This window comes from Mastigoproctus giganteus, chromosome 13 (assembly GCF_048544385.1).
Source record: "Mastigoproctus giganteus isolate SK-2022 chromosome 13, ASM4854438v1, whole genome shotgun sequence".
Classification (NCBI taxonomy): Eukaryota; Metazoa; Arthropoda; class Arachnida; order Uropygi; family Thelyphonidae; genus Mastigoproctus; species Mastigoproctus giganteus.
Genome location: NC_143587.1, coordinates 75,666,697 through 75,692,622, shown reverse-complemented (window position 1 = coordinate 75,692,622; position 25,926 = coordinate 75,666,697). Strand labels below are relative to the sequence as shown.

The 25,926-nt window shown below is 37.8% G+C and overlaps 1 protein-coding gene across 1 annotated transcript in view; it reads left to right on the top strand.

Moving 5' to 3' along the window:
* The window catches only part of LOC150076180 (uncharacterized), a 68,362-nt gene that overhangs the window by 5,211 nt on the left and 37,225 nt on the right, over nucleotides 1-25,926 (top strand). Inside the window, exon 2 of the mRNA XM_090387278.1 lies at nucleotides 2,439-2,508. Within this exon, the coding sequence (XP_090243404.1) occupies nucleotides 2,439-2,508 (70 nt within the window). The remainder of the gene's footprint in view (nucleotides 1-2,438; nucleotides 2,509-25,926) is intronic.

Genomic DNA, 25,926 nt, shown 5'->3' with positions numbered 1-25,926 from the left:
ATGGCGGTAGTTCGAACGTGGTCTGCCCGCACTACTCCTGTTACCTCTAAATGACCCATAATCGCACAAATTTTGATGCACACGCGCAAACAAACGGTGGTCCGGTACATGTCTGGCTGGGAAGCGTTTTCCATAAATTCATTGAACGGCTCGTCCATTGCCCTCTGCTAATCCATATACTAGGTGCATGGCTGCCAGCTCACAGTTCGTATATCGATGCATGCTCTTCGTGCGGCGACTACTGCTTGAATGAGTAAACCAGAAATTTTCCCTCTCGCGAATTGATGAACAGCGCTGTGTACCGACTTACGGTGACGTTTCTGGTTATGGGTTCCTATGCGATTCACATTCCTTTAGATATTACCTACTTCCCCTAAACGTTTGTACCAATATTTTTGAGACACCCTGTATATGGCGCATTATAAAGCTAAAGTGTTAAACTTCGACTTTCTCGAAAAAAGAACACTTGCTGTAGCCTAGCGGTCAGGCGCGCGGGTGCATAAGTACACGTGCCTTGAGTGACCGGGGTTCAAGCCCGTGACTACTGAATACGGTGCTGTTTCTTGTATTCTATCCATCTTGTGAACTCCTCTGACCGTTCGGTCGTCCCGGAGTATAAACAGAAAATTTATTTATTATATTATTATAATAAAAATGAACACCTATTGATTGCGTGACCAACTGACATGCAGTGCCCTGTGGCCCTGTTAATTTTTATGCGTGTGTTGGAGGAGTTAAGTTTTATGGCGTGTGTTGGAGGAGTGTCTGAGAAACGTTTTTAGATTTTTTTCTGCTTTATTCATATTACGCAATCATTATCTTTACTTCCGCGATTTTTTCACCACAAGAGATCTTTTAACTCCTAGGTTTTTAATCTGTTGATGCCCATCGGTGAATTGTTCTGACAATTGCAGATGATCCTTCACTTCCCGTTCATTTCTGTGCTGAGTTTAGGTTGTTTCGTAGGTTTTAAGATAGTCTAGAAAAATATATAGGGCTGTTTTTCTTTGCTGAATTACAAATAAAAAATTTTAACTTTATTTATTACTAAATAGAATGCTTGAGAGAAGATTTATTATATTGAATTGGCGTTGGCGGTAGAAATCTTAGATCCCTCTGCAAGTATTCGTCAGGAAATCGGCTCCTGAATTTTATATGCTTCATTTTTGAAAGCAGTTGTTCTCAGATGTTATTGTCTCCCAAAACATTGACGCCGACTATCTCGGACATAACGTGAAAAAATCAAAAATGTCTTCCGTTTTGTTTGGATCTAAGCCTTGTCCATGCGGTATGCAGTGGTAGCGATCGTAACTGTTGTGCCACCCTCGAGGATACAGATGCCAAGAACGTCTGAATGGTTTTTGTGCAGAGTCGGCAAATTGATTGAATGCTCATGCTAATGCTAACCTGCTTGCTCACTCTGCTAGTGACTTGCGAAGTTAGCAAGGGTCTTTAATACTCACCAAAATGTGTTACTTCATTTGGGAAGACGGTTCTAGGAGTTAAGAGAACGAAGGAGATGACTTCCGAACTCTTTCCTATTTGCGGCAGCCCCAGCAGATACCTCCTACTAAACTGTATTTAGTGGGCTATTATTATTATTAGTCATATGGTGCAAGGAAGCTTGAAGCTTATGCTGCACTAGCAAAAAAAAATTCCCAAGCTACCCTACCCTGAGAGGGGGGGGAGCCGGAATTAGAAGGAAATCACCAAGAAAGTAAGAAAGAGAAGAGAAGAGAAGAGAAGGAGAAAGATAGAGAGAGAGAGAGAGACAGATCTGAAGCCATAAACATCAAGGAACTAGAATACTTCGGTGAAGATGGGCTGATGGTCTAAGAGGCATAAGGTTTTATGCAGGCTTGGAGTTGCATATCTCCCATTGCCAGCCAAAATTGAGTCTGTACTTATCGGCATTTTTCACACGGTAGCAGAGTCATTCAGCGTCGGGCGAAGATTTTATGGTTTTGTTTCCGGAAACTAGGCTTTTTCTTACGAAAAACAGTTAAACCAACCATACATGCAATTTACAGATGCAGCTTAATAGAGTATACTAAACTCGGCATGATCATAACTACTACGGCATTTATTATAAACAACCATCCCCACGGAAAACGCGGAGAGAGGCTCCACCTTTCGGAAATAAATTTTCACAATTTATCCCATACATTTCCTATTTGAAATTTTTGTTCTCGCGGATCAAATTAGGCATTTACAGTGTCCAATTTGAGCTGTGTTAACAAAATTTCTCTTAGTTCTAAACTTGAAAGATGACATAAAGGGGATAGGAAGAAAAGCCCTTGTCGAATGGAACTGGGAGCTCTCATTCTCTGAGAGCCATAAAGTAACACTGTTCTATTTCTAAGACAAAGAAACTTACCCTGATATGAGACATACATTAAACAATAATTAATTCAATCTCATTTACTTCTTTTTAATAGGAACCTCAATTTCTCCACTGCTACGAATGATGAAGATGATCTTGGTTATTCAAGAAAAAAAACAGTACGGGTAAGTTTTATTAATACCAGACGCTCTTTTCCATACACTTTCTGGTTAAGTTGTGTGTGTTTTCCTTTTTTGAAGCTATAATTTTTAACTTAAAACTTTTTTTTTCAGGCATTAACTATTTTTAAATATAATCGCGAACTTACAACACTACGAAGATGACAATAAAAAAAAGTGAAACCCTTTTTGAGTTTATTTTACGGCAAGATATATACAGGTTGTATTATAACACGTGGAACCCACTTCAGGGCCTAAAAACAATAAAAAAAGTTCATGTAAACATAGGTCTGATTTCGCCTTGTTTCCGAGTGACAGCCATTTTTGTGTTCCAGCAACTGTCTGCTTACGTTTACAGGAAATCCTCAAAATGACTAGGGTGCGCCTAAATACAAGCCTGCAAAAGTCTCATCATCGACCTTTTCACCCGTCCAAAAGTTCCAAGTGTCTGTCAGATTTGCTGGTGGGTCTGTCACCATCTGAAACCCGTTTTCTAAATGAACCAGTTTCCGCAAGGCGTTCATGTATTCTCTAAAAGGTTTCATTTGGCACATGACGATTAGGAGAGTTTTCTACAAGTATTCAAAATATTTTCTGAAATCACTCAAAAACACTACGGGATCTTGTTTGCATAACTATCAGCAAAGCCCACTATGCAGAGGCAGATTTACCGTGAAGCTAATGAAGCTTAAGCTTCAGGGGACCCCTCATTTGCAGAGGCAGATTTACCGTGAAGCTAATGAAGCTTAAGCTTCAGGGGACCCCTCATTTGCAGAGGCGCTGACGCTTAAGGCTGAAGCCTCACATTGCTAAGACCCCTAAAAATTTTACAAAAACATGGTCATATGTTTTTGTAAAATTTGCAAAAGTAAAAGATATTTTAACCACAATCGGTTAAGACCACTGTCTCTTTCCACTCCGACTTACCCTGTTGTCGGGTGGCGTTGGAGTGGCCGCCAACTTTAAGAAAAAGAATAAAAAGAAATTTTGTATTCTCTTTCTTAATTAAAGAGGGCTCCAAAATTTGTATAAGCTTCAGGCCCACAAAACCTGGATCCGCCCTTATATCTATGAGATATCGAACATTGTAAACAGTTGAATGGAGTCAGCTATGCTAACTGTTCGTGGAATTGCTGGAACACAGATATGGCTGTGCTTCGGAAATAAGGCGAAATCAGACCTATATTTACATGAACTTTTTTAGTTGTTGCTATTATGTCCTAAATCCATTCTTGAATATTTTACACCCTGTATAATATATATATACTTTCTAAACATGTGCTTAACTTGAAACTTCCTGTATGTGTATTAGATTACTTGCATATATATATTTGTATTTATACATTCCGTATGTATATAATATCGGTGTAAATACACCATAGGTTACCCATAAATGTCTTGCGCATTTAGTCTTCAAAAATACCGTTATGTATAGAATATAGATGCGGTCTGCCACACATGAAGTCGCCACTTAAAGTACGTGGGATTTTCTGTACCAGCCAAAAAAAAAAAAAAAATTCTGAGTTACTCCCTGAGAGAGAGAGAGATCATTAATTTATGAATCACTTTCGTATTTAAAATAAATCTAAAATAAAATAAAATAGAATGAAGTTTATGGTTCGTCATTTTACTATATGTATGTTAAAGAGGGTCCTATGAACAACTTTTTTTTTAGCAGAAATGGCCCTGATTAAAATCTTTACCTACTTTCAATGTCTAATATTTTTTAAATATGCCTATCTAAAGGACATGCTTCACCAAATTAGCAGTTAGAGAAAGGAAAGAATTAATACCCGACTACCAGCAATTCTTACAAACACTATTTCCGGATTCTTGTACTCATTCCGCGGGCTTTCAAGGAAGTTTCGATGGCAGCAGACGGCCTCGCGGCCGTCTGAAGTATATCGCAAGGCCAGGAGTCACGTTCTTCACTAGCACGTGGCTTTCTCTGTCAGGGATCACGCTATCTATATTTCCCCTTTGAGTTAATCTAGCGGCTCTCGCACTTCATCCGTAATTGCACAATAACAGTCACGCCAACACCAAACATCCCTACTGGTACATGACCTTTACAAATTCTTGAACACGTGGAATAAGAAGCGGCCTGTGCACAAAACTGGCCTATATCCAAACACGTGAGTGTACTTTAATAATAGATTATGACATTTTTAGAATTCAGCTGCGTATTTTGCAGAGGACATGCTCACGTCTTGACACAGAAAAAAAAAAAAAAAATTAATTTACCAGAAAGTAAATAGCCTTGAAAAATAATTTTATTATATTTTATTAAATTTATTTTACTCTGAAATGTTTACTTTTCTATGTAGTGTACGTTACCTGTTCCTTGAAAAAAAAAAATAATAATAAATAATAATAACATTTGTTTAGTTCAGACATGCAGTCTGTACTAAACAAGTTTAACGTGTACTAATGTCAGTAATGTGACCACTTCAAATTGGTAAAATTGAAGATCCATCAAGGATCTACAGTGGCGTAGTGATGGGAAAAGAAGGGGGAATTTGTCACCCGGCATCGGTCTACGAAGGCGCCTTTAGGTATTTTCTCGTACCGAAGAGCATGATGTCGTTGCGGTAGCAGAGTGATTATAATTACAGTCCTTCCCACGTTGGATGGAAAAGTCCCGGGTTAGAATTGGGTGAATGACGGGGTTTTATGGGCTTTTTCACCACGTGGATGAATTTATCGGTCTCAGGCAAGGACAGTAAGGTTTTCCCCTTCTGGAAACTTGAGTTCTTCCAGCAAAAAAACAGGCAAACCGACCAGAGATATATGCATTATTTGGATATTAATACACATGGGTGGTGAGGTTGTTTTGTAGTAACCTTAGGTGCACTACAACACTGTTCATGACAAACAGAAACAAGCAAATAGAAATGCGGACAGTGGAGATAGCAGGAACCAAATGAGTGAACACGATTTTGGGAACTGGAAAAGACCTCAGTTCGAATTCCGTCAATGATGTGAGGAATTTTTATGGGTCTTTTTTCACAACCTAGCTGAATTAGCCGGTCTCAGGCGAGGGTAACATGGTTTTTTCTCCCAGTAATTTGGGTTTTTGAAGTGGCTTTTTCTTCTTCGTCAACTTCTTTAGGTGCACCCCAGGCAGTTTTCACATGGGAGTAACTGGCATCCATGAATTGACAAAAATCGCCACGAAAATACAACACAAAATGATTCATCACCCACCACCACTGTACCACTTTGTATCAGGCACGAGCGATGCATGGCGCAGTCAGTGCCCCTACAGCATGGCCACGGTGTAACTTGCACATGTATGCCGTTTATGTTTTAAATCAATATACAGGGTGTTTCAGTTAAACGTTTCAGAACTTCTAGGAGGGGTAGGGTACATCCTGACAACTCGAAATCATATAGCAATGTGGGGTCGGAAATGCTTTCCTGAAGCAGTGTTGTACACAGAAGCACCATAAAGAAAAGAGACCGTAAGTGAGAAATCGTTTTAATAATACATGAAAAGAAGCAAAAGGTACATGGATTAAAGTAAGTGTTCGAAGTTTCTTCCACGGGCTACAATGCACGCCTCACATCTCCGACGCATGGACATCCGAACATTCTGGAATACACCAGGCGAATTTCGAATTTCTTGAACAAGAACGCCAAGTTAGTAGGATGGATGATTACACGAACGCAGAGTTAGCCGATATGCATTTGGCGTACGGGGCTGCAAATTGTAGTGGGCCAGCCGCACAGCGTTTGTACGCGGAACGATATCCGACGAGGCGAATTCCCAGTCATAATTTCTTTGCAAGACTGCACCAGAAGTTAGCTGAGAGAGGTTCATTTGAAAGAGCTGACAGGGACAGGGTAAGAACAGCACGGACTCCAGCCGTCGAACAGAATGTGCTGCAGCATGTACAGGGGAATCCAAGAACAAGTACACGAAGTCTAGCAAACGCAGTCGGGGTTTCCCATTGCAGCGTCTGGAGGATTCTCGGAGAACAAGACATGCATCCGTTTCACGTGCAGCGTGTCCAGCCACAGCAACCGGAGGATTATGCACCTCGTATTGCTTTCGCACAGTGGTACCTTGGAAAATGTGCTACAAATCCCCTTTTTCCTGCTGAAGTGTTGTTTTCCGATGAGGCATCCTTCACAAGGGAAGGAATTTTCAACACGCATAACGACCATATCTGGGCGGTCGAGAACCCGCATGCAATACGACGTCGTGCAGCACAGATTCGATTTTCGGTCAATGTATGGGCCGGTATTATGGGAGATCACCTCATCGGACCTTACCTGTTACCGTGTCGTCTAACCGGACCTATCTACTTGATCTTTCTGCAGCAAGTATTGCCACAACTTTTGAGAGATGAACAGATTTCTGCATCGATGCAACAGACAATGTGGTTCCAACACGATGGAGCCCCTGCCCATTATAGCGGAGATGTTCGTAACTACCTGGATGTCACATTTGGTCAACAGTGGATCGGACGTGGTGGTCCCGTGCGTTGGCCTGCTCGGTCACCCGACCTATCATGTCTTGATTTTTATTTCTGGGGTCATATGAAATCGCTAGTTTATGACACCCCTGTTGACAATGCTGAGGAGCTGGTTGCAAGAATCGCAGTAGCTGCCGAAGAAATTCGAAATTCGCCTGGAGTATTCCAGAATGTTCGGATGTCCATGCGTCGGAGATGTGAGGCGTGCATTGTAGCCCGTGGAAGAAACTTCGAACACTTACTTTAATCCATGTACCTTTTGCTTCTTTTCATGTATTATTAAAACGATTTCTCACTTACGGTCTCTTTTCTTTATGGTGCTTCTGTGTACAACACCACTTCAGGAAAGCATTTCCGACCCCACATTGCTATATGATTTCGAGTTGTCAGGATGTACCCTACCCCTCTTAGAAGTTCTGAAACGTTTAACTGAAACACCCTGTATATCAGCTCCTAGCAGTCCGATTTTAAAAATTTAAAAACCAAAATATTTCTTTCGTCATTCTTTACAGTATTTCATTAGCATTAGCAAGGGCACATGATGCAAGACAGCAAGCTTATATAGCGTCAGCCAAAAAAAAAAAAACCCTTATTTCACCCATTCCCCCGCTCCAAATGTTTGGAGTTCTGCCTTGAATCTATTTAAGCTATCAACTTCTACAATGACAGATGGAAGTTTGTTCTAGCAATCAACCACCCGCTGGCTAAAGGCAAACTTCAGCACATCTATCCTACAACCGTCTTTCCTCAATTTGGATTTATGCCCTCTCAGGCCATTATTCTGAGCAAGAGGAAGAATCTCATCAGCATTGATCATGCTCAAACCATTCAAAGCCTTATACATCTCAATCAGATCCCTTCGCAGGTGCCTAGTCTCCAAACACTGTAGTCTGCAAAACTTAAGCCTTTCTTCGTAAGAGTAACCCTTTGTTCTGTTCACTAATCTTGTTGCCCTTCTCTGTGCTCGTTCCAACAGCTCTACATCCTTCTTAAAATGAGGCCTCCAGACCTGTATACAGTACTCAAGTTGTGGCCTGACCATGGCCTTATACAAGGGGATAATCACCTCCTTATCCCTGCTAGAAAAATTCCCGTATATCATTGACAAGACACCATGAGCTACTCTTGCAGACCGTCTGCACTGATCAGAAAACTTCATATCTGCCTGCACAATTACCCCCAGGTCCTTTTCATTCTCTACACTGTCAGTGTAGTACCACAGAGTTGATACGTTACTCTGGGATTACTGCTTCCCATATGTAGTACTTTACATTTGTCAATGTTAAACTTCATTTTCCACCTCTCAGCCCATCTGCTCAACTTTTCTAGATCCTGTTGCAGCAGTTACTGTCATTAGTGTCATTAACAACCCTGCAAACCTTCGTATCATCTGAAAACTTGGACATTAAGCCTGATATACCATCATCAATATCATTTATAAATACAGAAAACAACAGTGGACCCAACATTGAACCCTGTGCGACTCCACTAATAACATTAGTCCATGAAGACCAGTGTCCATTGATTATCACTCTCTGTCTTCTCCCACTCAACCATCCCTTTATCCAAAGCAGCAATTTGCCTCCAATGCCACACTGCTCCAATTTGTGCAGCAGTCTTCCATATGCAACAGTATCAAAGGCCTTTCTAAGATCCAAATATATGATTAAAAAAATTTAATGGAAAAAAATTATAATTCAACGTGCCGAAGACTAATAGTGAGCATTGTGAAGTGTATAGAGCACATATACATGCTATGCCACCACCGAAACCACCTCCATTGAATACAAAGGAGAGATCTGTAAAAACTTTGTAATAAACTTGTAGAAAAATTGTAAAATTCACACAAACAATTTTTTCATTTGGCAAACAGAAAATCGACCACAAAACCAGGGTTGGGCCATCCCGAGGGTACAAGGGGAGTAGTGCACCCAGGTGCAAACGTTCAAGGGGCACCTGACACTCACATACACATATGAAGAAAATTTTAAAGTAGGGTCCCAAATTTCAGGTGCCATAAACCCTAGGAAACTCCCTGCACAGAACACACTCAATTTAAATACATATTATATATGGCATAATGTTGCTTAAATTGCTGATGCAACTAAAACCCTATAATAACCAGGTAGGGTTCGAGAGCACTTTTGGTAACCTCATCCACTTTCCATGAGCAGACAACTGAAAATAGGAAAACCATATATCTATTAGCTAAATAAAAATACTGAAAGCCATGTTTTAGGGCAAAGTTATTCAGTATCATTTTTTTCGGTATTTCGTAAAATTCTTGCATAAGTTCAAATTAACCAGTGTTGCTTACGTTTCGAACTCACTCTGAATTCAAAAAATAATGAAAGGAGAGAAATTGGAAATTACAGTTTCCAACACAAAATTAATTTCCTAAAATATGCTGAAAATCAAAATACCCTTAACCATAGAAAATTAGCTGGTTCCAGATAATCCTAAAGAAGACTGACAATGGTACCCCCGCATTCAGGTATAGTAAATAGTCAGGTTATGAACGAGAAATAAATTGATATTAATAATTTCTTTATTGTAAATATATTGGTGAATTGGTAACGTAATTGTAAATTCAAAAGTAATATAGAGATAATATAACATAGAGGCCACAGTTACCTGTGCATAAAAACCATGAAAATTCATTTCAAGTCGGTATTTAGATTTTCACTGTGGCTAAACAACAAAAGTAACAGGAAGTAAAATAAAGGTAATAACAGAGTCAGAGGAAACTATTGAAAAGTTATAGGCTGCATACATGGACTATCTCAGTATATATTATAACCGGTTTTTTTTTTTTTTTTTTTCCCTGCCGAAACGATGTTCCAGAAGTTAAAAAGAAATAAAAATTAAAACTCACATAGGTATTTAAAATAAAATAAAAATTATTTATTATTATTAATGTTGTTGGCGCATTGTCCGTCGGCGGAGAGTTAAGTTAGCTGTATAGCTTGAAAAGAAATCGCAGTAAGAAATATGATAACATGCTTTTACTTTGGAAATCTCTATAAAAATGTTTTGAATAATAAATAAACAATACATATTAAATTAGTTTTGTAATTTGACATGTCAAATTAGTGCTTATGATACCATTATTAAAAGCATTACTGTGGAATGAGAACGTGTATTGTGTTAGTGCAATATTACTGAAGTATCAAATGAAAGAAAAGGTCACTATTAAAAGAGGATCAGACTAAGATCGGGTTAAACACACCACAACAAAGAAGTGGGTGTGCAAATCAAGCAGCCCCAAAATGGTAAAATTATTTATTTTTTTCCTTGAGATTTCAAGAAAAGAAAAAAATATTCAAAACTAATTGTTTAAAAAAAATTGTTTTAAAGACTTTAAAAACTCCCAAAATTCAAAAATTTGGCTCATTTTTCACCATGATTTTCTAAAAATTTCTCCGGGGAATTTTTAGAAAATCATGGTTAATCCCTCCACCCTCTCTTTCTTTGGGAGGGGGGGGGCCTTAGCATTCCAGAAATCATTAAAAAAAAAGCCCTGGTTATACTGAAATAGTGAAATGGGGTGCCATCCTAATGACATGCTGTTTCCCATATATCATCCAGTTTTTTACAAGTGTAAGATAATTATAAGATAATATTATTAATTGTAAGTAAATTTTTAAGAAGATTATTATAAGATTCTAAGGTTTATTAATACAGCAAAAATATATTTGTACATATGTAACTATTTACTGATCCACATCTACAATTCTAAGGCCATTACAAGCACAGATGGGAAATTGTGCTCCCATCCATGATAATACAGATGGACGGACGGATGTGCTCCCAAATAACCCAAGCACTAATTTTATGTTTTATTCCATCTATGCCATTTTTCAGGCCATCTGTGAAACTGATCTAAGTCATTTTGAAGCAAAATAGCTTGGTTTTGGTTATTAACTGCCCTGTCTACCTTTAAATCATCGGAACAGTTTGACAACTTCCCTTGAGTTCCTTCATCTATATTGGAAATTGGTAAAATAATGAACACTTAAACCTGTGTGAAGTGTAATCTGCCTCTAATTTCTTAAAGAGTTACAGATTATTCTCAAATGTTTTGTGATACTTCCTACACCCCTTCTTCAGTTCCACTTCTCTAACACTCCATCTGAAGAAGTATGGGAAATACCACAAAACAGCCATGAATAATCTGCAATTCCTTAAACATTAAAGGCAATACGCAGGTTTAATTAAGTGCTCATTATTTAAACAATTTCCAGTTCTTAATATACCTGTGCACTATGCTGGTGAAACAATATTTAAGATTAATCACTGTTGTTAAGGAAGATAAAAAAACAACTGAAGTGTCCCCCAACACTAATCCCTGAAGGATTCCTTGCTACACTGGCTCACCCTGAGGTATGTTCATTTATGACTACTCTCTGTCTCCTGTCGTTTTGCCAGCCCTTGACACAACAAAGGATCTTGTCATTAATTCCATTGTGCTTCAGTTTATCTAATAGCCGTTCATGGGGAACTGAATCAAAAACTTTACTGAAGCCAAAGTTTTATAACTTTGTCATACTAATCAACTATATTTGTTAGGCAAGACTTCCCCTTCAAGAAACCATGCTGTCATTCATTAAAGGTTCCAATCGTATCAAGATGGGCTTGTATTTTACCTTTAATCAGAGATTCCATAATCTTACCCACCATTGAAGTTAATATCTGGTCTGTAGTTGCATATCACATCTTTAGAACCTCCTTTGTGGATGTGGGGAGGTGTTAGAGCTTCTCCAATCAAGGAGGATCATCATAGAGTCTAATGATATCATTAACATCTCCAACAGGATAATGCACTCACATGTAGCCTTTTTTAATGTAACAGGTTGTATTCTATTCACTTTTGCACCTTACCTTTGCTCAGCTTCGTTTTTCCCATATACTGTTCTCAGATTGCTAAATCACTTAATTTATAGCAGTCTAACTCCTTTCATGGATCCTTCATGGTTCAAGTGGTCTTTCAGATGTAAAGATCATTATGAAGTACCTTTTCAACTTATCTATCACTTCCGATGGGCTTTTTATGACTTTTCCAGTTTCATCAAGTAGGGGACTGATCTGAATTATTCCTTCCTTTTTGTATTCATGTACACAAAAAGAATTCTTTGTCTCCATTTTTAGCTCTCTTTGCGAATGATTTTTCCTACTTAGCTTCCACCTATCTTATCCCATTGGTGGTTGTGTTACATATATATGTTTATAATACTCATATAAATCATTATCTTGCAATAATCTGTAACTATCCCATACTTTTTTCCTTTACTCAAACTCTTAATCTCTGTAATCATCCACGTGGGGGGGGGTTCAACCCCATGATGGGTACTGCTACCAAGTACACAGGGTGGTTATGTCTAGTGTTACTGTTGGTCAAGGAACTCACTGGCTATCCTACAAGTGTTCAGGATTGCAACTTTCTGGAGTTCCTTGTAGGTGTTCTCTGGGAGACCTATTGCTGTTAGGCTGTTATCTAGGGTCTTTGGTACCATACTGGTGATTGACATGATGATCAGGATGGTCGTTACTTGTTGCATATGCCACATCTCTTTGATCTCCTGTCTTAGCTTATTTCTTGATCTTTTCCTCATGGGTTTTCTGGAGGTTGCCAGTGTTGGGCACCATTACGTCAATCAGACAGGCAGCCTTTTCCTTCTTATCGAAGAGGTTTATGTCCAGTCTGTTGTGAAGGATTATTTATTTATTATTTTTTTTATTATTTATTATTTATTGTTATGTTTATTCTTCTTATTACTATTGTTATTATTATTGATGATATAAGGAAGCAAGCTTATACAGCAGCAGCCAAAAAAAAAAAACGATACCTACCTCATCTCTCTATCCCAGTTAATAATGTGTATTCTAACCATAACCCCAGGAGCTCACATCTGGTGAGTATGGACTTGGCACACCCAGTGTCCTGAGCTGGATATCATCATTCTTCTCTTTCTTGGTGATTCCTTTCTACTTCTGACTGTTGTTCTCTCTCTCTCAGGGTAATTCAGAATTTTTTTTTTTTGGCTGCTGCAGCATAAGCCTTGGGCTTCCTTGCACCATATGGCTAATAATAATAATATTATTATTATTATTATACTTTTAGGGCATACAATCAATGTGATACTGCATTGTGCTGCCATCTTCTGATATCATTCGGAACAAATTGGCATTTAGAATAAAAGTAGCCCCATGCATATACTTCGATTATTTAATGAGAAATAAATTTCAATGCCTTATAACTTGAATGCACCTTGTAAAGTGATCTAGTAAATAATGGTCATAACCTTATGATTATCCTAATTGGTACTTAAGGTTATGACCATCATTCAAAATTTAGTTCTAATTTTATCTGTTCTTATATTGATTTATTCTCATATTACAAACTCAAGCAATGTTACATCACTAACAAATTGGTGTGTAAAAAGCAGTTGTTTAGATCAAGGCTTTTCAAACTTTTTTTTTGATCACAAACCTTTTTGCCAATCTGAATTTGCCATGAACCCTAAAATATTTATAAACAGTAATAATTAAATTAAAAACAGTTTATATATATATTAAATTAAATTTCATTAAACAAATTAAATATAAAAAATCAATGATAAAAAATTAGGCTGCTAGATGCAGAGAATGCGAAGAAATTGAGCGGCAACTCAGCATTTTGACAGGCTTCAATGAGAGTTTGAAGAGTAGTGTAGATGCTCTTGAAGGAGTTAAAATGAGGCACACACATCAAGCTCTCAGCTGCCCAACTCATTGCCAGAGCTCATTCTTGTGCATCAGGCAACACATCAGCAATCTTCAAGGCAGCATGTACCAGTCTCCCTGACAATAGTCTGCAACAATAACTAGCTCCCACAGGAGTTAGTTATTGTTGGAGACTCTATTGTCAGGGAGACAACGTAGAGACAAAAAGGATAGGTGGAATGGGAACAGGGTATGTCTGCCAGGGGCAAAAGTCGATGACAGTGTAGAGCAGTGTTTCTCAAAGGGTGTGCCGCAAAATTTTCCAAGTGTGCCGCGAAATTTAGAAATTTCTTCTTCTATGATTACGTAGGTGTGCCGCGAAATTTTTCTTCTTTGGAAAATGTGCCACGAGAGTAAAAAGATTGAGAAACACTGGTGTAGAGCATATATCATCTTTTAAGGGCATAAAAGGTGATGTTTTTGTACATGTTGGCACTAATGACATTAAGACCAGGAGATTTGTGGAATTACTTAACAGGTAGGTCAATCTTGAAAAAAAACATTGCAAGTTAGGGTTAAATTTGAAAGTGTCGCCAATTCTGCCCAGACAGGATAGCAGGGAACATATGATAAGAGCCTTATAAATAAATTCGGCTCTGGAGAGTTTGTGCAAGGCTCATGGAGTACAATTTTTCTCAGCATGGTTTGTGCTTATTAACAGAAAAGTATGCTTCTATAGGGATGGGATACACTTAAATAGAAAGGGAGCAAGAATATTTGCTGATACCATTGAGGCAGTGTTATGTGGGTCAGAAAACTGCTAGCTTAATTGATTAACAGCAGCCACAGGCAGAGGTGAAAAGGCGCCTCCGTAGCCAGGTGGGAAGGGGCAGCAGTGCGTAGCACACGCTTCTTGATTAGACCGGGGTTTGAGCCCGTCACCACCAAATACAGAGGATGCGGAAAGGTCAGGGAATGACCACCACATATCCTGGGGCAATATGGCCTTAGTTGCTAATGCTCCTAAAAACCAAATAACAACAACAACAACAGCAGAGGTGAAAGTGATTCTTGCACTGCTTCTCTTATAATAAGCAGCAGCCTGGAAAGCAAGGTGCTGGGAGTCATCGTGTAACAAGTAAATACATGGATTGTGTTAGGGTAATTAAGAGTAAGAACAGGTGTATGTATACTTGCATGTACACAAATGCTAGGTGTATAGTAAATAAATTTGATGAATTTGAAGTGCTGGTCAAGTCATCAAAGGCAGATATTTTTGGGATATCAGCGATATCAGAATTGGAATTTGGGAAGTACAGTATACAGAAAGGGAGGAGGGGTTATGCTGTTAGTTAAGAAACACATAAAATCTAAGGCAATGCATCCAGCTGACATAGGTGAGCAGTGCAATGAGTCATTTTGGTGTAACACAAGCACTGGGAAAGCAAAAATGAGAGTAGGAGTGTATTATAGGTCTAATTACTCTGATGAGTGCAATGAGTTAACTTCCCAGATATTGACTGGAACTTGCAGTTGATTGCTCACACACTAGCAAGATTTCTGTGGATTTATAGGATGATTGTTTTTTACAGTAGCATGTTCGAGAGCTAACCAGAAGGAGTAATATTTTTTTATCTGATTATCAGCAGTAATTATTAATGCATTACAAATCTGCAGATAAAGGAACCACTTGGTGGCAATGATCAAAATGTACCGATGTGAATTGGATGCAAAAAATAATTTTGATATCATATACTTGGATTTCAGGAAAGCTTTTGATACTGTTACACAAGGAAGACTACTGTACAAATTGGAGCAGTATGGCACTAAGGGCAAGTTGCTGCTGTGGATAAAGGAATGGTTAAGTGGGAGAAGACAGAGAGCAGTAATCAATGGACATTGCTCTTCGTTGACTGTTTGTTTGTTTGTTATTTGGTTTTCAGGAGCATTAGCAACTAAGGCCATATTGCTCCGGGGATATGCGGTGGTCATTCCCTGACCTTTCCGCATCCTCTGTATTTGGTGGTGACAGGCTTGAACCCCGGTCTAATCAAGAAGCGTGTGCTACGCACTGCTGCTCCTTCCCACCTGGCTACGGAGGCGCCCTTCGTTGACTAATGTTATTAGTGGAGTCTCCCAGGGTTCGTTGTTGGACACGTTGTTTTCTGTATTTATCAATGATATTGATGAAGGCATATCAGGCTTAATGTCCAAGTTTGCAGATGATATGAAGTTTGGCAGGGTTGTTAATGACAGTACGCTACTGTAACAGGATCTAGAAAAGTTGGGCAGATGGGCTTCGAGGGGGCACCCAAATTGACAAATGCAAAGTACTGCATATGGGTAGCAGTAACTCCAAGGTAATATACCAGCTGTGTGGTACTACACTTAGGGTAGTGGAAAATGGAAAAAGACCTAGGGGTAATTGTGCAATTAGACATGAAATTTTCTGAGTAGTGCAGACAGGCTGCCAAAGCGGGTCTTGGGGTCTTGTCAACCATATACAGGAATTTTGCTAGCAGCGATAAAGAGGTGATTATCCCTTTGTATAAGGCAATGGTCAGGCCAAACCATGAGTACTACATACAGGTCTGGAGGCCTCATTTTAGGAAAGATATAGAGCTGCTGGAACAAGTACAGAGGAGGGCAATGAGATTGGTGAGGGAACAAAGGGTTTCTCTTACCAAGAAAGGCTTAAGTTTTGCAGATTGCAGCATTTGGAGACTAGGCACCTGTGATGTGATCTGATGGAGGTGTAAAAGGCCTTGAAAAGTTTGAGCAAGATCAATGCTGATGGGATTCTTCTTACTCAGATTATGCACTTGAGGAGGCATAAATTAAAAATTGAGGAAAGAGAGTTGTAGAATGGATGTGCAGAAATTTTCTTTAGCCAGTGGGTGGTTGATTTCTGGAACACACTTCCATTTGTCGTTGTGGAAGTTCATAGTTTAAATAAATTCAAGGAAGAACTGGACAAACTTTTGGAGTGAATGGATGTGTGAAATGGGAAGTTTTTTTTTTTTTTTTGGCTGATGCTGTATAAGCTTGCTTTCTTGCACATATGCCTCTATTAATGCTAATGATAATTAACTGAACATTTTCAAAACCTCTGGGATTCCTTTGCAGAACCCCAGAATTCTGTAGAGCACACTTCAAAAACTGTCAACCAAGGAAGTTCTGAATTTTGTCCATATTAAAATATTTTCAGTATCTCTAAAACCTTTATCTCCAACCTTTTTCTGTGTCATCTGTCCTTGTATTTATGAGTCATGTTATATTAAATATTGTCAATATCTCAAAAACCCTTATCCAAATGTTTTTATGTTATCCACCTTTCTTTCATAAATAAAACAAAAACAATATTAACAAAAATCAGAATATCAATTTTCTCTCTCTTGAACAGGTAGTCCAAATGATTCTTGAATCCACTACTACTACTACTAGGACTTTTTTTTTTTTTTTTTTGATTTGCTGGCCCACTCCACTTGCATGCATGGCTAATTATCGTAATGAACACATTAAAATACTAGGTTTGTAATACATTTCTACTTCCAGTTTTGTTGTTCCTCCCTTTATGTTAGACCAGTCTGATTCATATACAGTATAAGAAACTAGTGATTAGATTTTTCTATGAAAGAGAGAGAGAGAGAGAAAAATATGAGCAACTGTAATAAATGGATAATGAGTTATAATTTTTGCTTAAGCTTAGGTAATAAGTTCAGTAATAGAGAAAGGCTTCTAATGGTGGCAAGAAAACATAGAGACTAAGACATGGAATTTAAGAAGTACATGGAAGCAAGAAGTACAGTTGCTTAAAAAAATTTTCTTGACACTTTTGAAAAAGAAGATATTTAAAAAAAATAAATAAGAGGAAGAGGAGACCTGTCTCTAATACATAATTGCCATAGTACTGTAGAATTCATTATTGATGAATTAACTGTAGCATTCATGCATGTCAGTCAGTTTCCTTATAGCAGTGCCAAGTAAATCATGACATACTGAGAAGTTTTGAAGGCCCTGCAGTGTCCAGGGGAATGTACTGTAAAGTCTTCAAGGATTAAGGTAAGGCAATTTATGCAACTTGTCCTTGTCCTTCATATGTGAAACTGGCTGATCAAATTTTAGTTTTGCTGTTCTGCAAGAACTGTTGATGAGTGCTTAATATAGGAATGCTTAACAAATTGTTCAGATTGTGTGTAGTTATTGTGTAAATAATAAGTTTAAATGTTTTAAGATTGATTATAATTAATTTAAGTAATTATTTTGAATAATCTGCACCGAAAAAGTAGAGCATTTTGTATATAGTACTAGTAGAAAACAGGCAAAATGATGCCAAGAAACTAGGTTTAACAAATGTCAATCTTTAAGAAAAAAAAAAAAAAAGAAAAGAAACACATATAATATATGGGGTAGTTATAATTAAACTGTGCCACTTTGAAGGACTGTAGATGGAAAATAGCTATTCACAAAAAGCTGAAATTTGTTCATAATAAATAGCTGAAAATAGAGAGCTTAAAAATACATAATTGTGAGGAAATGTGGAAAAGACATAAACAAAAAAATTCTAGAAGTGCTACTATGAAGGGTGTGTGGGGGGGGGGAATTGGTGCTATAAATGTGTAGAAGTGAAGCAATGATAGGTTTTCAGTTAATATTCATCAATATCTTTAACATGATGTCCATATTCAGAAATCTGAGAATTTAATATCAGCAATATTTTGGAACTCATACTAACTGCAATGGAATACACCAACAGTATATGACCACTAAATAAATAAATAAAAATTTAAATAAATTAAAATAAAACAGGATAAAATTTTATTTTAAACTAAAAATAAAATACACTGACAACTGAATAATTAAAAGTGATAAAATATAGATAGAATTAAAGTAGAATAAGAATACATAAAATTAAAATATACATTAAATATTACAAATTAAAAGGGATAAAATGACACTGTAGCCATCAAAAGTGATCGCTTCCTTTATCAACAGTGGATAAAGGAGGCAGTCACCTCTGGAGCTTTACTGTCATGGCAGAGCCTTAAATAACATCAGCAGGATCATGGCTCATGACTTTATGGAAGCATGGGAATTATCCTTCACAAGGAATCTGAGAAACTAATGTCAGCAATATTCTGGAATTTGAGAACCACATTGTCATTTGTGATATTTCCTTCTCAATATTCCCAGCATGCCTTCTTATGTTGTTTTTTATATCCACTCATGTTTCAGTGTTATTTGAATACACTTTTTTCTTCAGATAACCCCACAGCCAATCACTGCATTGATTGAGGTTGGGTGAGTAAGGTGGCTAAGTTATTAGGAACAGATGGGGAATTATGCAGTCTTTGGGAAATGTATCATGAATAGACATATCACCTCTGAACAAAATGTAATGGTGTTCCATGTATCCAGGCAGCCTCTCCCTTGCAATGCTAATAATGTGCTGGGTGAGGAGTTTGTGGTACTGTTTTATGTATGGTACATACTATGGGACTGTATGGTTGAGTCATCTGTGTCACAAGGCAATGCTAGATGGTAAATGACTCTCATTACCTGGTGCAATACCAGCATATTGCTTATTAGAGGCTGGAAGTGGTGAAACCCATGTTTGGTCTACAGAACAAAGCTCCAACAACCCCCCTCCCTCCATCTCTTCTATAAAGCATCATAGCAAAATCCATTATTCCTTACATTGAGGGTACACCTTTAAAACAGTTTTTGCAGGCTGGCCGCTAAGAGCCAGCCACTTGACCTAACCTATTGGTAACGCTCTGGGAATAATCTAGATCAGCTAGTTTACAAGCTTGCTGGCTCTGCTCTGCCAGTTAGTGATTGGAGGGAGTCTGAGTAATGTGTATGTGGGAAGCACCGGATATATTCTTGCTGTGAGTACACCATATCCAGAAATTTCATTAATTTGTAGATCATGGTCCTTCCCCCTTCTGCTATACTTTATATACTCACTATACCATGAATAATAGCCAAAGAAGAACAAACTTATCTGTTGAACATCTAAAAACTAAAAATTTCCACCAGTAAGCTGCCAAGCCCACTTATATCTTCTGAGAGAATCTCAATAATTGGTTGCCTCAACCATCATTCATTAGACGTATCCTAATCATTTGCTTCAATTTCTGCATGTGTCTGCGATAATATTCCTTGTCAGAGACTTCCTAATCTGTAATCTCCTCTATTTGATCTCCTCTGTCTTTAAATCCCTTTACTCCATTCTCTCCAATTCATCCATGACTTTTATTGTTCTCTAAACTCTACAAATCATCCAGAATTTTTTGAGTTCCTTTCTTTAAAACTTGATATACTTCTTGAATGTAACTGTGCTAAGAGTGAGCTAAATTTCCTTAGTGATTTAAATGCTCACAACTGAAATTTGCTTAAGTTTTTTGGTTACACAGACACAGCTGATTAAGATGCAAGATTTTTACAATTACTAATGATTTTATACAATTTATTTATTTAAATATTAACAATTTAAATTCCAGATGATGCAGATAATACAAAAGTTGGCAGGGTGGTTAATGACAGTAATAATGGTGTGCTACTGCAACAAGATCTTAAAGTTAGACAGATGAGCTGAGAAATGGCAACTGAAGTTTAACATTGACAAATGAAAAGTACTGCATATGGGTAGCAGTAATCCCAGAGTAATGCATCAACTGTGTAGTACTACAGTGGTAAAATGATTGAGGGTAATTATGCAATCAGATATGAAGTTCTCTAAGCAGTGCAGACAGACTGCCAGGACAGGTCATGTGGTTTTGTCACTTATATACAGGAATTTTGCTAGCAGGGTTGCGGAATTGATCATGTATAAGGCAATGGTCGGGCCACATCTTGAGTACTGCACACAAGTCTGGATGCCTCATTTTAGGAAGGATGTAGAGCTGCTGGATGGGAACAGAGAAGGGCAATTAGATTGGCAAGGGGAACAAAGGAGTGCTTTTACCAAGAAAGGTTCCACTTCTGCAAATTGCAGCTCTGGAGACTAGGCACCTGGAAGGTGATCTGATTGAGGTGTTTAAGGCTTTGAATGAATCGAGCAAGCTCAGTCCTGGTGGGATTCTTCATCTCGCTCAGACTACACACATGAATTCCATCCCTTGTTGTGGAAGTTGATAGCCTAAATAAATTTAAGGTTCAGCTGGCCAGGGGCTCACATCTAGTGAGTATGGGCATGGCACACCCAGGGTCCTGAGCTGGATATCATCATTCTTCTTTTTCTTGATGATTCCCTTCTCTCTCTCTCTCTCTCTCTCTCTCTCTGGGTAATTCAAAATTTTTTTTTTTTTTTTTTTTTTTGGCTGGTGCAGCATAAGCCTCAGGCTTCCTTGCACTCTATGGCTAATAATAATAATAATAATAATTTCGAACGAACGGAGGGGTGAAGTGGAAGAGTTTTTTTTGGCTGATGCTACATAAGCTTGCTTTTTTGCATCATATGCCTCTACTAATGCTAATACTAATGAATGGGCATAAATTCAATTTGACGAAGAATGGTTATTAAAGAATGGATGTGCAGAAGTTGCCTTTAGCCAGTGGGTGATTGATTGCAGGAACCATTCTCTATCTGTTGTTATGGAAGTGGATAGCTAGAATAAATTCAAAGAACTAGACAAACTATTGAAAGGGATAGATAGGTGAAATTAGAAGGTTTATTTATTTATTTATTTTTGGCTGATGCTGTATATGCTTGCTTTCCTTCATTATTTGCCACTACTAATACTAATATCTTTAGGGATGAAATCCTTTATTCCACATTACCCCTTAAAATCTTGTTCTTTATTTATACCATGGTTTTACAATAAATGTGCTAAGGCTGTTCAAGATAGGAATGTAAAATATTGCAATTAGCTTGTATACATATCTTCAGCTTCAATTTCTTCCTACACTAAAGCTTGCAACAATTGTAAAACAATTATCAACCAATCCAAACTTGATATTTAACAGACCAAGAGAAGAAAGCTTGCTTGCTTGCTTGTTCTCCAAGCAAGCTTTCTGGTTTTTTTTGACAAAACTGTGTCACAGCTTAACTCCCACCTCTGTTACAACTTGAAGATTATTTTGCATTCTTAGCAAATGATAAATCCAACTTACATGCATCCTACTTTTCTTCTAACTCTTATATTGATAATCTTAGTAAATCACCTGCCGACCGGGCTAGCCGAGTGGGTAAAGTACCTGCCCGGCAACCCAAAGGTCGCGGGTTCGATTCCCGCCTCGGGCTTGGATCAAAGTACTGCAAAAACCTTGGGAGGTGCAATATGGCCACAGAAGCCGATGCGCCAACAACTACCAAATCAAAAAAAAAAAAAAAAAAAAAAGTAAATCACCTCCTACTATATTGTCTGCCACACTCCACTTTCAAACAGAAGGACATTAGAAGAATTCTAAACAATCTTGATGCTGATAAAGTTCCAGGACATAATGGCATTTTTTCACTTGCCCTCAGAACCTGTACTGCTGAGTTGCCTTTTTACAGTTTCTTGGTATTTTTCCTTCTGCATAGAAATTTGTTCATATTTAGCCAGTTTCTAAGACGTGGGTGACAACTCCCTCCCTTGCAATTATCATCCTGTTGCACTTACCACTAATCTTTCCAAAATAATGGAGAAATTCATCAAATTCCATTTCTTAAACTATCGCAATCTTCTATCTGATTAATGATTATCGATATGGATTCTGTCAGTGCCAATTCACTGATCTATTGGCTTGTGTTACTCGTCTTTGGACAATTTGCTGGAAAAGTGAAACCCAAGCAGTTGCTCTTGACATTTCTAAAGCTTTTGATCATTTTTGATATAAAGGGCTTCTAAGCAAGCTTTCCTATCTTATTGATTGACAACTGTTTTTTGATGGTGTTCCCCAAGGTTCTTTCCCCTATTCTTTTACTCTTGTATATTAATGACCTTCCATTAACTGAAAAATTCTGTCCATAGTTTTGCTGAATATAGCACTCTACATTCTACCTTCCATTTAGAGAAAGCTTATTTCCTTTTTAACTCGGTATTATTTTTTATTCTCAACCAGGGGTCCCCAAACTTTTTGAAGGTAAGGCCACATAGGAATATTCAGAGTAGTAGGTGGGCCAGGTACAGAAATTCATTTCACATTTTATAATATCTATTTTATTAAGTAGTCAACTGTACATACATATATTTTGGAAACTACAGCTGATAAAACTGATTAAACTGATTATATCAGCTCTTTTGCAGCTAGAGCAACATGAGCACATAAGAACCAATTTGAGGAGATTTGACGAATTCTGGCTAGCATAAACATTCAGTATGTCACCGTTATGCTTACTAGATCATCCCTATCCAAATAAAAGTGGACACACAAATATTACCCCCGGAATAAAAAGAATAATATTAAAGATAAAACTATTCAGTTTCCAGTAGAAATAATGTAAGTTCATAATTTCCACTTAAAAACCCCACAGGTTGTAGATTGGAGATTCCTGTTCTAAACAGCTATTGATTCTGTACAAATCTAAACTGCACTATACCTTGGAATATTGTTCCCACATCTGGGGCAGTGCCAAAAATCTCTTACAAGTGCTTAACCTCTTTTTAAAAGGGGGGGGGGGGGAATCAGGCCCTTCTCTTCTCTTACGCAGTCACTTCACTCTCTGTTTCATAGATGCTTATTTTCTGCTCGTGCCTTTTTCTATCGCTACTTCCGTGGGCACTGGCTTCCAAATTTGCATCAGTAATTCCATCACTCTTCTACACCAGTCTGAACATATGCTTCAATCAGTCAACATTCAATTCACTGGCCAAACCTGCAGTATTAACTTTTTCCTCTTCCTTTCTTCTTTTGATCTCCGGAACAACCTTTCTTCACACGATTCCTGAAAATTACAATATACAGAAAATACCTGTTGCCAACAGGTATTTTCTGTCTTCTCAACCTTTGACCCATACCCGGTAATCATGCTAGCAGCAAACTCAACTTGTTGTACTTTGAATTTCCTTTATTGAGGAAAATGATATGGGAAGTTAATGACAACTTCAACTTATATTATTTATGAGAGAGAAAGAGATTAATTAATCAAATTCAAAATGAAAGCCTAGTAAGCATAATATATGACTTGCAGAGTACTGCATAATGCCTGGGCCAAACCAACCTTGCTGTAATAGCTATTAAACACACACACACCAAAAAGGATGCTAAAGTGATGGACCTTAAAAGAACTAATTGGTGATTTTGCAAACGTACACAAGATAATTTTTAAATAAGAACAAATTTATAAATTAACCTAATTATAAAAAACATATTATTATTAAATTGCTTATATTGATGTACAACTTTTTTAATAGTTTTTTTTTAGTTTAGGTTTGTTAAATATTACTTAAAATGTACATTGTAAATGATAACTTTATGAGTGAGGCATTGGTATTTCACGTTATTAAAAATAGAGACAGGTTGCTCTTCAGTTGTCTTACCTTAGGGGACCAAATATTTTAGCTACTCCACTGATAGGAAGGTATAAAAAATTTTTTTAGATAGGAAATAAAAGTTTTGACTGTATCACAGTTGCTATATTGATTTTAACTTTTCAGATATTGACTGGAAAGTTACTGACTGGAGCTTATGCAGCATCAGCCAAAAAAAAAAAAAAAAAATTTCACACAACTATTCCCTCTAAATGTTTGTCCAGTTCCTTCTTAAATTTATTTAACCTATCAATTTCCACAAGTACAGATGGAAGTTTGTTCCAGCAATTAACCACCCACTGGCTAAAGGCAAATTTCCACACATCTATTCTACATCTGTCTTTCCTTAATTTGAATTTATGCCCCCCTTAGGTTTGTAATCTGAACAAGTGAAAGAATCCCATCAGAATTCAGCTTGCTCAACCCATTCAAGGCCTTATACACCTCAATCAGATCACCGCACAGGTGCCTACTCCCCAGCCATTGCAATTTGCAGAACTTAAGCCTCACACACTAGCAGATAAACTGAATGAGTATTTTGTATCTACATTCACACATGTGAGTTATTCAATGAGGGGAGTGCCAGAAGTTTATCAAACTCTAACAGAGAGCTAAGTGATTTTGTAATAACTGAGAGGAAAGTGGAGGAGAAATTGTTGAAGTTAAACATAAAAAAGGCCCCTGGGGTGGATGGGATCTATCCAGTTATATTAAAGGAGGTAGCAAAGGAAGTAAGCAAACCCTTAGCCATAATTATGAGAGCTTCCTTGGACTCAGGGGAGGTCCCCATGGACTGGAGGTGTGCAAATGTATCACCAATTCACAAAGGGGGTTTAAAAAGTCACACAAGTAACTATAGACCTGTTAGTTTAACTTGTGTTCTGGGGAAAATAATGGAATCACTGGTTAAAGAAGCATTGTAGGATCATCTAGAGAAGACTGCAGTAATAGTTAAGACACAGCATGGGTTTGTGAAAGGCAGGTCTTGTCTGACCAATTTGATTGGATACTATGATGTGGTCACAAAGGAACTGAATGCCAAAAATAATTTTGATATCATATACTTGGATTTCAGGAAAGCTTTTGATACTGTTGCACATGGAAGACTGCTGTACAAATTGGAGAGGTATGGCATTAAGGGTAAGTTGCTACAATGGATAAAGGGATGGTTAAGTGGGAGACGACAGAGGGTGGTAATCAGTGGACACTGCTCTTCATGGACAAATGTTATTAGTGGAGTTCCCCAGGGTTTGTTGTTGGGCCCTTTGTTGTTTTGTATATTTATCAATGATATTGATGAAGGTATATAAGGTTTAATGTCCAAGTTTGTAGATGATACAAAGGTTGGCAGGGTTGTTAACGACAGTAAAGACAGTATGCTATTCCAACTGGATCTAGATAAGTTGGGAAAATGGGCTGAGAAGTGGCAACTGAAGTTTAACATTGACAAATGCAAAGTACTGCATATGGGTAGCAATAACCAAAGAGTAACATACCAACTGTGTGGTACTACACTCAGGGAAGTGGAAAGTGAAAAAAGACCTGGGGGTAATTGTGCAGTCAAATATGAAATTCGCTGTGCAGTGCAGATGTGTAGCCAGGGCAAGTCTCGGAGTCTTGTCAATGATGTATAGGAATTTTGCTAGCAGGGACAAGGTGATTATCTCTTTATACAAGGCAATGATCAGGCCACACGTAGAGTACTGTGTACAGGTCAGGAGGCCTCATTTTAGGAAAGATGTAGAGTTGCTAGAACGAGTACAAAGAAGGGCAACAAGATT